The sequence below is a fragment of the Eurosta solidaginis genome, chromosome 5, assembly GCF_040869045.1.
Source record: "Eurosta solidaginis isolate ZX-2024a chromosome 5, ASM4086904v1, whole genome shotgun sequence".
In the NCBI taxonomy this organism is placed as follows: domain Eukaryota; kingdom Metazoa; phylum Arthropoda; class Insecta; order Diptera; family Tephritidae; genus Eurosta; species Eurosta solidaginis.
In genome coordinates, this window is record NC_090323.1 from 240,269,378 (window position 1) to 240,285,534 (window position 16,157).

A 16,157-nucleotide genomic window follows, 5' to 3' on the forward strand; every position below is an offset into this window, starting at 1 on the left:
CAAAGTGTCATATTTTATTGACACTTGTTTTTCCCCGTGCTCTGGGATGTATTAACAATAAAACCCGCGATCTTAAAATCAGTAGGCCGATATAACAACAAAAATTGTTATATTTTTTTTTGAAAAAACTGTTTTTGGATATGCGTAGTGGAACTTTTTTTCCTGAGCCCAAATCCTATCGAAAAATCGATGACACGATATCGGTTAATAAATCGACCCAGTCTAATATACATACATACTATTCATTTGATTGATTATCATACCAACTTTTGGCACAGAATGTGTTTATTATAAGAGCTATATTTACTGATTAATATATATTGAAAACATTTATATGTATACAGCACACATAATATATATCTACACAAAAAAAAATGCAAAAATTAGAATTGGGTTGTTATGAATTTACATTTAATAAAATCGTACATACATTTTACAAAAATTAAATTAACTAAGTAGGAAAGTTTATAGGATAATAATAATATGGATAATAACGTATCAGTACTGTAACATACATATGTACATACATGCATAAATAATTTAAGCATATTTCATGATAAAAGGAAAAAATATGATATGAAATTCGCTAAATATTTTTCATTGTTTTTTTTTTGTTCATTATATGTTTAATTCTTTTAGAACTTTGAATCCTGCATCGATGACACCGCATGATACTCCTCATGGTGGCGCTTCAACATATTCACGTAATTCCGTAGGCGATTTAATGCCAATACCGTCAGTTGGTTCACCCGGCACGCCTGCACAGTCACCACATCCAAACTCCACACTTTCACAGCCTACCTCGGTACCACCGGCCGAACAAGTGAGTGCTTGAGGTTTAGACAGATTCCTACATTTTTTTTTTGCTTAATACTTATGTGCTTTATCGTTCCGTTTATTCGTTAACCACGTATCTACAATTTTGAAATTTTGAGGAAAGTGAAGAAAGCTAACTGAATATGAATAACTTGCGCATTGCATACACCAAAAAAGGCATATGAGTACCAAGTACTCGTGATATTCGATGTGTAACACATATTTGTACGTCTAGAAACTAATTTTTTCAAGTTAACTTAAGCTCGCCCAGGGGTTAAAGCTAACCCACAACAGCGTAACTTTACCACAAACAAATAGTGCCGGGCATTTTGAGAAGAGCTTCGGCGGCTTCTTATTGGTAACAACCCATTTATAATCCATAACGAATAATTAACGTCTACTTATCGGTTTGTAATCGGGTTGTTATTGCCGAATCATCGGCTTCTTATTGGTTCTTATCGGCTTATCATTGAAGGGTTACACATTTGTCATCGATTGTATAATGAAGTTTTATAGGTATTTGCATCATAACAAGCCGATGAGTCGTCGTTAACAAATAGATAACATGCCGGTAACAAACTGGTCACGTTCTGATAAGAAATCGATAGCTTATCGATAACAAATCGCGACTTTTTCGATAACGAAATCAATAACTTTCCAAAAACACGCCGTTAACAAATTGGTGGCACCCCGATAACGAATCTATACTTGTCCAAAACAAATTGATATCCTCTTTATAATATATCGATAGCTTTTGGGTAAGTAATCGATACATTTTTGATAAAAACTCGAATCGAAAACGAATCTATACTTGTCCTAAAACAAATTGATATCCTCTTTATAATATATCGATAGCTTTTGGGTAAGTAATCGATAAATTTTTGATAAAAACTCGATAACTTTTCGATAACACTACTATAAGAAATGGTAACAACCCGATAACATATCGATCGTTTTGCCATGATGAATCCAAAACTTTTCGATAACAAACGGATAACTTATCGATAAAAAATCGGTTTAACTTAATTTAATTTTATTTTGTTTCAGATTTTTATTTTATTTATTTTTTTTTCTTTATTTTATTTTAGTTTATTTTATTTTAATTATTTTATTTTTTTTTCCTAGTTTGCACTTTATTACTTGATATACATATGTACATAAATCTAACCAAATAATCTACAAAGATGTTACAAATTTCAAATCAAACTTGAACACCTAACGACTTATATGTATGTAGGTGACATGTTTGCCTTAAGTTTCTGTGTGATTTCGCTCATATCAGCTTGCTACGCTACAGTGTAGGGACTACACTTAAGCTTTCCATACAATACATGAGCCTATATTACATATTAGGTTTGTATTTACACTCTACGTGTATCCCCCATATAGAATAAAATAAATAAATGTAAGGCGCGATAACCTCCGAAGATATCTAAGGCCTAGTTTCTCTTCCAATTTGCGTCGTGCTCCTCTTGATTTTCATTACAAATTGGCCGGACGGGACCTACATGTTTTATGCCGACTCCGAACGGCATCTGCAAGGCAGATGAGTTTTCACTGAGAGCTTTTCATGGCAGAAATACACCCGGAGCGCTTGCCAAACACTTCCGAGGGGCGACTCCGCTTAGAAAAATTTTCTTCTAATTGAAAAACCTTATTTCTAAAATTTTGATGTTGCTTTTCCCGGGGTGTGAACCCAGGGCATACGGTGTGGTAGGCGGAGCACGCTACCATCACACCACAGTGGCCCCCATATAGAATACCTCTTACAAATACTACGCTTACACTGAGATGTTACGCTTACATTCAGGATTTCTCCATGCCGTGAGCAAAGATGTTTATACATTAAAAAGTAGATACGTGGTTGACAAAGAAGCTTAAAACCATAAAGGTAATTTATTGTGACAAACTGACTATCACCTCGCCTGCCTTATAACTATTTTTACGTGGTTAATGAATAAGCGTGACGATTTGTCGGATACATATGCACCAATTCTAGTATTTACATAGAAATGAAAACAAAAATTTCAATTTTTTTGCAGTTATTGACGATGAGCCCACGCGCACCGCCATCCGTTCCAAATTTACAACAACCATCAACACCAATTGATCATTTGTTGGATAAGAATACACCGGCGCCAACGCCCACCGATCAGCATGATAATAAGAGCATCACAACATCGCCATATGTGCGACCAATGCCAAGCGTTGAGCCGCCACCATCCGTTGAGGGTGGTAATGGCGGAGGTGTTATGAGCAATTTAGGACCGAATGGGCCAGGTAGTGTACAACAACCACCCAGTGTAGGCCGTTGTACGCCAACGAATACCAATCAACAACTGCAACAACAACAACCAGCACAATCACAAACGCAAATGTTAGCGAATGTGGCAGCAACACCGAATCCTCAATGTGGTACCATTACTATAAAGAAATTCGATTTACAACAGCCGCCTCTAACACCACTCAATGCCGAACAAATTAAAACTGAAGCAGAATATGTGGCTACCACATCTTTGGTAGGCACTTGCAGTCGTAATGGTTTCCCGATAGTGTCTGTGGCGTCTGGTATATCGGCGGCAGAAGCGATCGGTGATTATTGGAAGTCCTTTAAGACGCCGGAAATCAAAGTGAAGGATATAGATAGTTTTGCCAATGACGATTGCTCAAAATTTGATGTACTCTACGATTTTACGTTTCAGAATGCATGGTGAGTATTAGATGAAACACGCATAAATTTTGTGGCTACAAGCTATAACCACCGAAGTCGTCTTCAGAAATATCCAAAATACAATACTGTAACGAATTTAGAGAATTCCGGTTATTCGAAACCTTCGGCTAACGTTCGAATCGCTAAACCGTTGAATAAATAGCTCCAATATTCAATAATGCTAAATGGTCTTTATTAGTCTACTTTGAGAGTACTTCACAATAACACTTATACTTAACAACCAATAGCGTGCTTAAATCAAACTGCTTACTGATTACTCAGCTTTCGCTGCTTTTATACTCTCTGTTCGCTCGTTCATCCATTTCTCCTAAGGTCTAGTAACTTCGCGAACTTCATGCTTGGTCACCAGCCATATATATACACTAGCAGACCCGGCAGACGTTGTTCTGCCCTAAATTTGGTATATCTGCATACATTTTAATGAGCTTTTTCCGTATAACTCTGCCCTCGCCCCTCTACACTTTTTCCTCTTTCTCAGTCTCCTTCTCCCTTTTCTCTTCTCTCAAGTTTTTCTCATTCTTCTTCATATCTTATTGCCAGTCCCAGAGGGTGGTATGTATTTTGTTCCAGTCCCATTCAGAGTCTCAGTCCCAGTCCCACTCCGAGTCTCAGTCTCAGTCCCAGTCCTAATCCCAGTCCCAGTCCGTCCCTGGTCTACTTCCCGGAAAAAAGCAACGTAAATACTAATATAGGCAAATTTATATACCAAATTTCAGGCAAATCGAATAGGACGTATGTAAATAGGTATGGGGGTATTATTAATTCATGATGCGACTAAATCGAATATCCCAATGAAAATTACTTAAAAGCTCTCAGCAACAGCTTTCATTTGATATCCAAAATACACACACATTCTAGGGGTATCCGGGTCCATGTTTTGGCCTATATCTCGAGACCCTAGTCACCAATAGGTATGAAAACTACCCTGTAGTAAAGCACTCAACAGTTCATTTGATATCCATATTGTATAAACATTGTCTCGGGGTATCCGGGTCCACCGTTTGCCCTATATCTCAAGACCCAAGACACCCAGCGGTATAAAAAATTATCTGTAGTAAAGCACACATCAACAGCTTCAATTTGATACCTATAATGTAAAAACGCATCATAGTGTTACCCTGATCCACGTTTTGGCCTATATCTCGAGACCCTAGTCACCAATAGGTATGAAAACTACCCTGTATTAAATCACTCATCAACAGCTTTCATTTGATATCCATATTGTATAAACACATTCTAGGGGTGCCCGGATCCACGTTTTGGCCTATTCTCGAGACCCTAGTCACAATAGGTATGAAAACTACCCTGTACTAAAGCACTCATCAACAGTTTTCATTAGATATCCATATTGTATAAACACATTCTTGGCGTACCCGGGTCCACGTTTTGGCCTAGATATATCTCGAGACCCTAGTCACCAAAGGTATGAAAACTATCCTGTACTAAAGCACTCATCAATAGCTTTCATTTGATATCCATATTGTATAAACACATTCTAGGGGTTCGCGGGTCCACGTTTTGGCCTATATCTCGAGACCCTAGTCACCCAGGGATACGAAAAATACCCAGTGTCAAAGTACTTATAAACAGCTTCCATTTGATACCCATATTGTACAAACACTTCGTGGAGTTACCCTGGTCCGTGTTTTGGCCTATATCTTGAGACCCTAGTCACCCGGTATCAAAGTACTCATTATAAAAACCTTCCCCGTGGAAAAATACATACATATACCAATTTTCATAATAATCGGTCCAGTAGTTTTTGAGTTCATCGATGACATACATACAAACATTCATTTTTATATACATACGGCTAAACCGATTTGGGACTTCAAAATCAACTAGCCATCATCTCTCCTTCCTGTATCTTTCCTAAAAATTTCATGGCAATCTTTCTATCCGTTCTCGAGTTATGGAGTGAATCAAAATGTACACTTCTTTTTATATATATAGATGTATATTTATAGTTCATAGTCTCTCGCATAGCCATATGCGTGTGTATATGTGAGTACTACTTCGGCTGATGATTACATGTGTTTATGAGTATCTCTCCGTTGCCTTGTATGTATGTGTGTAGATGATGATTGATTTGTTTACGTACATACGAGTGGCTGCTTAGTATCAGCTTAGTGATGGTAGTATCGCTTAATGATACTAATATTCGTCACAATACTTTATGTGACAAATTTCATAACAAAGAGGTATGGGAACTTAAGTTAGAAACATTTTTAATAACTTATAGAACAAATTATATAAGCACTAAGAAGTGTGAAGTTTTGTGTATTAAAAAACAAATATTAGTCCTTGCGCTATGCACATTTCTTAAGTCGACTTACTATGTTATCGCTTGTGACCACAGAATTGAATAATAAACATTTTCAGAGTCCTTTAGGGGAAATTTCAGTTAAGCTAATGAAAATTTCTATCTTTTGGCTCTAAAAGTAAATGTATGAAAATCGTAAGCCTTGTTGGTGTAGTTGTAGTGAGATCTTACTACTGCATTAGTGACAAAGGCACAAACACACATTACAATTTTAGTTCATTAAAGTTGAGATGCAATTGAAACCTATGTCCCTATTATGGTTCACAACTTAACTTATTTGGATTGTAATTCAACAACTCAACTCCTGTTTGGTATTACAAATTACAACTTATTTCAGTTGAAGTTAAATTGATGCTACCAACCTAAAAAAGTGATGATTTTACAGATAAATGAACAGCTGATAAATTTTTAGCGGAAATTTCAGCATCTGCAAAATTGATTTTTTTATTAATAGCAAAATGGATATTAGCTTAGATTTATTTTATAACGACAAAAATGTTGCTTACAAAATTGACAAGTGATTGGAGTGATCACGCGAATTTTTTCATTTCATTATCGCTACAACAACAAAATGGACGTGTCGCGATAAGAGAAAAAAATCGCGTGATCACTCCAATCCCTTGGAACTACCAAGCACCAAGTAAGAAAACGTTTAAGTGACATATAATAAGCTTCTAATGAAGTTATTTCGCAGATTTGCCGTTTTGATGCCATAAAACTCGTCTGAGCCTACTGAGTACTACATGGATATGTTTTACAACCGGCTTAAGTTGTTTATAAAATCAAGGATGTTTGCCATCCCTATTTCCGCTAATCTTCCTAGATCTTCCAAAAAAGGGCTCCCGTATGATCTTAAACGGGTTCTAGCTAGAGCCGGCATTTACACAGAAAGTCCTCGACAGTCTCTCTTTCATCTATGTCCTTAACTTCTGCAGTGGTCATTGTGTGGAATACCCATCCTTTCCGCATGCGCGCCTAAAGCCCAGTGACCAGAGCAGACCGCTATAAGTCTATGGGTGTCGGCCCTGGATCTCTCCAGCAGATACCTTGTTTTCCTTTCGTTGTAGTCCGGCCAAATGGATTTTGAAATCGCACAACCCGCGGTGCTCTTCCATTTTTTGTTGGGCTTTGTTCACATAAAAACCTCGAATATCTCCCTCGGCCACCCCCAGGGCTATACCTACTTCGACTCTGGTTATTTTTTTTTTCAGGTTGAGTTGTAATCTGTTAAACTAAATTGCAAAATTTCAACTGAAAGTGAGTTGTGTTGTAAACCGTAATAGGGGAAACAAATCATATTTCTAAATATGTTAAAAATGTTAGTTTTGAAAAGAATCTAACGAAAAAAAGTAATGTTTGATATATGGAGGCAAAGCCCAATTTTCAAAAATATTACTCGAATTGCAATTAGGATAACATTAATGACACTATATGGTAAATTCAAAATATTTTCTCGGTTTTAGATCAAAATTATTTTTTTAAACAGATTGAGGCATAAGGAACTTAATTATGGACTTTCAATGTTGGACTTTTCGTAATTATATTGAAAATTAACGTATTGTAAAACAAATAAATACCTGGCGCTATTAGCATACCTTCAAAGACACTCAGACCGAGCTTCTCCTCCAATTTGTTTCGTGCTGCTCATTCTTAATTTTTCCTACAATCAAGCAAGACGGACCAACATTTTTTATGCAAACTCTGTACGGCCGGTGCAAGGCAAATGACTGTTCACTGAGAAGCTTTTCATGGCCACTGCAGAGAGGTGACACCGGCCACAAAATCTTTTTTAATTGAATAAAACTTCTCCAAACTTTTGTTGTTGTTGCTGGGGAAGGATCGCCTAGAAGGTTCAATCTGGTCACATTTAATTGTTCCCGAGATGGTCGGGACGTACCGGATCTATATCCCTCAAAGAACCATCAGCATCGATAACACTCCCAGGGATTCAAGGGGTTGTGTAGCGCAATATATAGCTTCTCCAACCCAATTGTCAACCTCACCTTCGAGCGGCGAATCCCGTTTCACTAACAGACGAGGCTCTGGCGACCCCAAGCTCCTCATGGAACTTGAGGGTGGGGAGGGAGGGATGGCCTGAAGGTTTAATGTGGCCATATAAATCGTTCCCGAGATGGTCGGGCCAGCACCTTAATGGTGCTGTGTTACCGGAGCGTATCGGATCTGTATCCGACAAAGGACCATCACATCGATAACACTCCCCAAAGCCTTCGGGGAGTAACTAATCGCTACAACAACAACAACAACATAACACTCCCAAAACCTTCGGGGAGTGACTTTATCGCTACAACAACAACATCCGTATAAAAGATGTGAATTTTTTCCTACCCATTAAAAACTAGAAAAGATCTAAATTTTAACAAGAATCACGAGGAGTCCAATCCTGCAATTGGAAAGCCCATAACTATGTTTTGGAGGTAAGAAAAAAGGGTGCCACCGCCCATTTTTCCAAAACTGGAAATGTCTTAGGTTTTGCACACTGACCAAATGCAGCAACTTCGAAAATTTCATAAATATAGTTTGAGAGCTTTGTATGCCCCTAGCCCTGCAAGGCTCTAAGGAATAAAACTTATCAAATTTATTAAATAACAAGTAAGGAAGGCTAAGTTCGGGTGTAACCATTATATACTCAGATAAACTACGTTTCTATATAACACGTGGCACCGCCCGTTTAAAAAAAATTCTCCCCATTTCCTCTTACAATAAAACTTGATAAGTGAAATATCATTGATCCAAAACAATTTTTTCTAAGTTCTAGCTTTCTATTCTTGTCTACGACCCTTTTAAACTTGTTTTTTATAAAAGTGGGCGTGGTCTTTAACCGATCTCGTCCATTTTTACTAGAAATATTTTCTGCTATAAGGAAAATATGGGTACCCAATTTTATTACGATCCGTTAATTTTTCTTCGAGTTATGGCTCCCGAAACATAAAAAATTAAAAAAAAAAAAAAAAAAAACATAAAAAATTGCTTAGTCATAAAAGGGGCGGTGTTACGCCCATTTTAAAAAAATTGAAGTTTTTCCTATTTTATTGTTATAAAACCACTTGGGAAATGAAATACCATTGATATAAAGCTCTTTTTTGCAAAGATATGGCTTATTTTGTTCGTCCACAACCCTTTTAAAAATCTTTTCTATAAAAGTGGGCGTGGTCCTTAACCGATTTCGTTAATTTTTTTCAAAGCATCCCTTACAGTAAAGGCAACCTCTCTGCCGAATTTTGTTACGATAGGTTTAACGATTTTTGATTTATGATTAATAATATTTGTAAAATTGATTTTATCACAAGTGGGCGGTGCCACGCCCATTTAAAACCAAATTTTCAAATTTTTATCAAGAGTCTCAATAACAGTCCACGTGTCAAATTTCAACATTCTAGGTATATTATTTACTATATAATCACGTTTTTTGTGTTTTCCAAAATGTCATATATATAAAAAGTGGGCGTGGTTATCATCCAATTTCGCTTGTTTTCAATACCAATCTATTCTGGGTCCAGATAAGTTCGTGTACCAAATTTGGTGAAGATATCTCGATATTTACTCAACTTATCGTGTTAACGGACGGACGGACGGACGGACATGGTTCAATCAAATTTTTTTTTTACACTGATGATTTTGATATATGGAAGTCCATATCTACCTCGATTCATTTATACCTGTACAACCAACCGTTATCCAATCAAATATATTTTTCTACATAATTTGGTGTATTTTCATTTTTATTTTATTAACTTTCTTGGTTTCATTCTATAGGGCGAATCATCCAATGAAGCGTTTCAAGCCAAACGAGGTCAGCAAGTCTTATCGTAGCATATGTACTAAAAACCTTTATGAAGGTCACACGCATTCTAAGCCGCTAATGCCATCACCAGGATCGTTATACGGCTCACATATACTGTCTATAGACGCATCCTTAAAACCACTCTGCGATCCAACTATGAATAGAGGCACCGCTATGGGTGGACATTCCAGCGGCGGATTGGTGGGTATAGCCGCACATGGTGGTGGCACTTTGACAAATGCAAACGATGGCAGTACTGTAGGCATCGACAGAAATAGTAATGCAAGTGGTTATTTTCAAAATCTTGATATACAAACAGACACGATGCAGGGAACATCTTCGCCATGCAAGGAGGGCAAAAGTAGCGCCAGCGGAAATCTCTATACAGCTGAAGGGTTGAATCCCTCAATGAACGATTTAGAGCAATTATTTGAGACATCAAATGATGATTGCGGCAGTGTGCAAATACATACACCGCCCGACTCGAACAACCCCTCTAGTGAAACTACATCAACAACCACCATTGATGATCTGAAAAGAAACTCTTCGGCTGTTGCAGCTGGCGCTGTAACGATTGCTGCCTTGCAAAATTGTAATAATTTAGCTAAATCTACCAATAATCCGTTGGTAAATAGCAATAACAACACCAATAATGGTAGTGGCGGTGGTGGTGGGCCTGGTATGATACAAGCAGAGGATCTCACAAAGATGTTTCCGACACCACCATCACATGAGCAACATCATCCGAATTCCAGTCCGTGCCAAATGGATATCCAAATGACGGATCTTAGTGTAATTACAGCATCTACAACAATGTCAACATGCTTGGAAACTACAAGCATAGGTGGAGGTATTATAAAAATCAAACAAGAATACTCAGTTGAACTTGGTAGTCCTGTTGAAGAGCCCATCGAAGATTGGTCTTATGTTTATCGACCGCCGAAGCGTGCCAAATTCGTTGGATCATCAAAATATGCACCACTCACTAATTTACCCAGTCAAACTATGCCACCTTTAACGCTGCCACACAATTACAAATATAAACCTTCTTGGACGACACAAAAATCACGTGCTGCAGTTGCTGCCCAAGCTGCCGCTGTTCAGCAACAACAGCAGTTGCAACAGCAACAACTACAACAACAACATCAACAACTACACGAACTATTATCCGCGCCACGAACGCCACTTCAACAACCACGTACACCTTTGGGTCCCATACCCTCACCAATGCACTCCAGTACTGTAGCAACGCCATTGAATAGTGGCGGCGGCGGCGCTGGTGCTGGAAGCAATAATCTTTTGCTAAATCAACTTAATTGTCCACAAGCTGCGCTAACAAATACCTCTGGCAGCGCAAGTATGCAACAGTTCATGCAACGTGCTGGCATGTCCCCAATATCACCAAACCCTGCTTCGGTGGTACCATTCCCCATGATGCAGCAACCACAACGTCATCCACCACCACCCTATGAGATGGCTGTTGCCAGTCCGGCCACCTCAACGTCTTCGTATTTAAATAAACAGTATCATTCACAAGAGCACCCACCTACGCCTCAAAGCGTAGGGATGCCCTCTACACATCTTCCTCGACCCCTAAGTGCTGCTGGCAATTTTATGACAGCTAGTGGTGGCGCAACAACAGGTACAGCTGTCGCACGTGAATTGCCTGAAGTGAGTTCACTGATTGTTAACATTTTGCTGTATGACACTGCATTGAACGTATTCCGTGATCACAACTTCGATAGCAGTACTGTATGTGTGTGTAATGCAGACGCACAGAAAGTCGATATACGAGGTGCAGACTCTGGCGTATATGTGCCGCTTCCGGGTGGAAGTTTTAATCCATTGCCGTCAACTCCGAATGTAAATAATATCAGCGGAGGCAGTGGTGGCGGTGTAAATATGCGCCTGATGAGTGCCTTTGGCGGCGGCGGGGGCGGTATTGGTAGTGCTCTAGATTCGCCAGCATCGCTGCCAGGAACATCGGCGCACACAGGGTCAGGTTCATCTTCTGCATCTGCTACACCTGCCAACAACAATCTACATATTAGCGGATATGTGGATGATGACCCTATCGACTGTACGTGCGGTTTCAGCGCAGTAGTTAATAGACGTTTAGCATTTCGTGCTGGTCTATTTTACGAGGATGAAATGGAAATTACGGGGGTAGCAGACGATCCTGGCCGTAATAAGAAACAGTCATTACCTGCACTTATAGCAAATTTAGCGACAGCACTAACGCCTCTAGACCCGTTGGGTTCTTTATCAGTTGGCGTAGCGCCTAATAAGGGTCGTCATTCTTTAGTACCTGCACATCAAATAGATAAAGGAGGAAGTAACAATGTGCAGCCTGATGCGCAAGCTTTAAAATGTGCGCATATGATATTTGATTTATTACTGGAACAATGCTCTATCATTCAGACATCGAGTAGTTCTATACATCGAGCCTTGCAGCGTCATCGGCATCGTTTAGCACGACAAAGTCGTAAGCCACAATCGATGGCTGCAATCGCGAATGTATTAGAGTTTGTAGATGCGAACGATGTTATGTGCCTGGCGCTAGAACAAGCGAGGCTGGCTTTCGAGAGTAATCGTATGGATATAAATGAATTTGCTGGTCAACATCAACTTTCACCTTTCCATTCGGCAGGAGCGGGGTCTGGAATCGCACGACGTCATCATCAGCATTTATTCAGCAGTCGTCTAAGCGTACACAAATGGCCATACATTCCAGTTGGCTTTTCTCGCAGTAACAAAGAGATTGTGCGTACAATGAATTTTGTGCAGCCAATGTTGCAAAATGCATTCCATTCTAAATCGCGTAGTGCGGCTGGTAGTAAAGATGCTACTTATACTGTAAGTGGGCCACTGACTTGGCGGCAATTTCATCGTTTGGCAGGACGTGCCTCTGGTCAGTGTGAACCACAACCTATACCATCGGTAATAGTTGGCCATGATAAAGATTGGGTTTCGGTAGCACCACTAGCTATACACTATTGGGATAAATTTCTATTGGAGCCTTATGCTTATGCCCGCGACATTGTCTATTTGGTTGTGTGTCCCGAAAATGATTTTGTGGTGAATAATACGAGAAAATATTTCCGAGAACTGAGCTCTACATATGAAATGTGTAAATTGGGTCATCATACGCCTATACGTGGCTGGGATGGATTGTTAACTGTAGGTCCGCGTACACCTACGGACAACAATACAACATCAACGAATACACCTTTAGATGATTGGCTACGCACCTTAGATGATTCCACATTGGCTGAAAAAATACGTTTGTACGCAAGTGCGTTTCATAATCAAATAGCGCCATATCTTAATCGGGTGCCAGGTGACAAAACTCTTTTAAATCCACCTGAAAATAGCTGTTGTCAACCTGGGGCAGGGCGTGAGCGTGGTACAACGAGTCCGATGGGTGGAAGTACTAGTACAATACTCGGCGGGGTGGGTGGTGTTGATGCAGAAAAAACACATAATTCGCCACAAAAAATGGAAGGTGTGGAACAACAACAACAGCAGCAGCAGCAGCAACAACAACAACAATCGATTGCAGAATCAGCTGATATAAAACCGGATATAAAAGCAGATATCAAACCACCAATTGTGTTAAGCGATCCCCTAGGAATGGCTGATACATTGGAAGATATAAATCCACCAGCGATAGTATTGTACGTAGTAGAACCTTTCACATTTGGTTCAGACTCACCCGAACTTGAGCGCTTGGCGTGTGTTGCACTGCTACGCTGTTACGCAGAATTATTAAAATCCATACCCGATTCAGTGCGAGCTAATATGCACATACAAATTATATCACTAGAATCGATAATTGAGTTAGGACGATCGCGATCACGTAAACGTTTCTCAGATGAAGTGAGATGTTTAGCGCTGAACATCTTTTCGCAATGTCGCCGACATTTAATGCATACGCAAGCCGTCAAAAGTTTGACTGGTTTTGGTACAGCTGCCAATATGGAAGCATTCCTAAAAAGTAAAGACGAAAAGAATCGTCAACCATATAAAATGTACACACCACCTTATGTGCTTGCACCTATGCATGAGAAGAATGATAAAAGCGATTTTTCACGCCAAACGGCTAGTATGCGTGCGTTGAATGAGCAAAAATACTCTGTGATGTATTGTAATTATTGTTTAAGTGAAGATCAAAGTTGGTTATTGGCCACTGTAACGGATGATCGCGGTGAAATGTTCGAAAAGATCATAATCAATATTGATGTGCCGAATCGCACGCGTAGACGAAAAGCGCCAGCACGACGTGTCGGGCTTAAGAAACTAATGGATTTCATTATGGGTTTAATATCGCAAACGACGCATCATTGGCGTTTAGTAGTCGGTCGTATTGGACGTATCGGTCATAGTGAGCTGAAGTCGTGGAGTTCGTTGTTGAGCAAACAGAATTTGCAAAAGGCGACAAAACAATTAAAAGACTGTTGCAAGCAATGCTCGTTGATGTACCCCCCTGGCATACTCAGCGCCTGTTTGGTCACTCTGGAACCGGATTCAAAGTTGCGTGTGATGCCTGATCAATTCACACCCGATGAACGTTTTTCACAAATATCTATGCAAAATCCACTTTCAACACCGCAAGATGTCACATGCACACATATTTTGGTTTTTCCAACAAGTGCCGTATGTTTGGTAAGTGTTGATAATTGTACAAAGAATAGTATTTTTTATATGACTATTAAAAGTTTGAAGTGATTATTTAAATAATATGCCTATTTTGGGAAAATTACGTGGTGAATCTCTTAGTGGAATCTATTAGTATTGTAACGAATTTTGGGAATTTCCGCTTATTCCAAACCTTCTGCTAACGTTCTAATCGCTAAGCTGTTAAATAAATAACTCCAATATTCAATAATGCAAAATAGTCTTTATTAGACAACTTTGAGAGTACTTGACAATAACACTTAATTTCACAACCAATAGCGTGCTTAAATCAAACCGATTACTGATTACTCGCTTGCGCTGCTTTTATACGCTCCGTTGCTTCAATCGCATATTTATACTAAAGTCTAGACGTTTCGCGTTCTAGAACTGCTGTATCTCCTGCTTGGTAGAGATATATGCGTGTGTATGTGTGAGCAACTAACTTCGGCTGATGACAACATGTGGGTGCGTGAGTTATTCTTCGTCACCTTTTATGTACGTGTGTAAATGGATTAAATTCATGTATTCATGTACATGAGAGTGGCAGCGCTTGCTTTATTGTTGTTGTGCCTTTATTTACTAACAGCTTAGTGATGCTAAAATTCGCCACAGTATAGTTCCTTCATACTAGAAAAATTGTTTTGAGCAGTCAAAATGCCACCAAACGAAAAATGTAAGAGCTTTTTCTTGCTGATTCAGATTAATTTTAATGAGACTTTAAAGGTTTTATAAAGTTATTGCTCGTGACAATCAGTGCAATTTGTTCCTTCGACAACACTGTAAATACACCTGCAAGTTAAGAACTAGCAGTAAAAATAACTTTTAAATTGTATGTTGATTTTTTTCTTTAGTTCAAATAAAGCACTTGAAGGAATTGTATGACGAAAACTATGATAACCAATGACGAAACCGTTTTCAAGGAAAACTCTCTCAATTTGCATATAGAATCTCAGTAACCTTTTAGGTATGCGTTTTGCGTTCCGATTCATTCTAGTCTTACAATTTCAAATTCTCATTGGTGTGGTTCCGAAGAGTGTTTTCGATTATCTTCCCTATAAAAAAACAATTGGAAATATTTTTAAATTTTCAAACTTATCGAATTCTTTTGTAATATAATTCGGGGTTTTCTTAATTAAGAAAATAATTGATAGAATTTGCAAGTCATTTGTGTTGCTATTTTTATACATATGTATGAAATTTATGCATGACTAGTTATTTTATTTAAATATTCTTCGTTTTTCCTATATTTACAGCCATTTACCCGTCAATTTCAAAATGAACCGCAAGTGGATTTAGAAAATGATTTTCTAAATTTTGATGAGGAAGATGAGAATGAAGGATTCACCGATGCCGATCTGGGTGATCTGCTTCTCTGGGATCGTAAGTATTCAAATTAATATACGCATAAGTGCTATCATAACCGCTAGGAAAATAAAAACATTATAAACATTGACGAAAACTGCACTAAAGGTTGCCAGCTCCGGTTCGATTCCATGCAAATAGCAAGTAAGGAAGGCTAAGTTCGGGTGTAACCGAACATTACATACTCAGCTGAGAGCTTTGGAGACAAAATAAGGGAAAATCATCATGTAGAAAATGAACTTAGGGTAACCCTGGAATGTGTTTGTATGACATGGGTATCAAATGGAAGGTATTCAAGAGTATTTTAGAAGGTAGTAAGCCTTAGTTCTATAGGTGGACGTCTTTTCGAGATATGGCTATAAAGGTGGACCAGGGGTCTATAATGTGTTTGTACGATATGGGTATCAAATGAAAGATGTTAATGAGTATTTTAAAAGGGAGTGGGC

At 38.7% G+C, this 16,157-nt stretch overlaps 1 protein-coding gene across 20 annotated transcripts in view; it reads left to right on the plus strand.

Moving 5' to 3' along the window:
* The window catches only part of skd (mediator complex subunit skuld), a 122,397-nt gene that overhangs the window by 89,742 nt on the left and 16,498 nt on the right, over positions 1-16,157 (plus strand). For all 20 annotated transcript variants that reach the window (XM_067789079.1, XM_067789086.1, XM_067789087.1 and 17 more), the window contains 4 exons: positions 640-823; positions 2,859-3,526; positions 9,645-14,337; positions 15,603-15,729. In XM_067789079.1, coding sequence (XP_067645180.1) covers positions 640-823; positions 2,859-3,526; positions 9,645-14,337; positions 15,603-15,729 — 5,672 coding nt within the window. The remainder of the gene's footprint in view (positions 1-639; positions 824-2,858; positions 3,527-9,644; positions 14,338-15,602; positions 15,730-16,157) is intronic.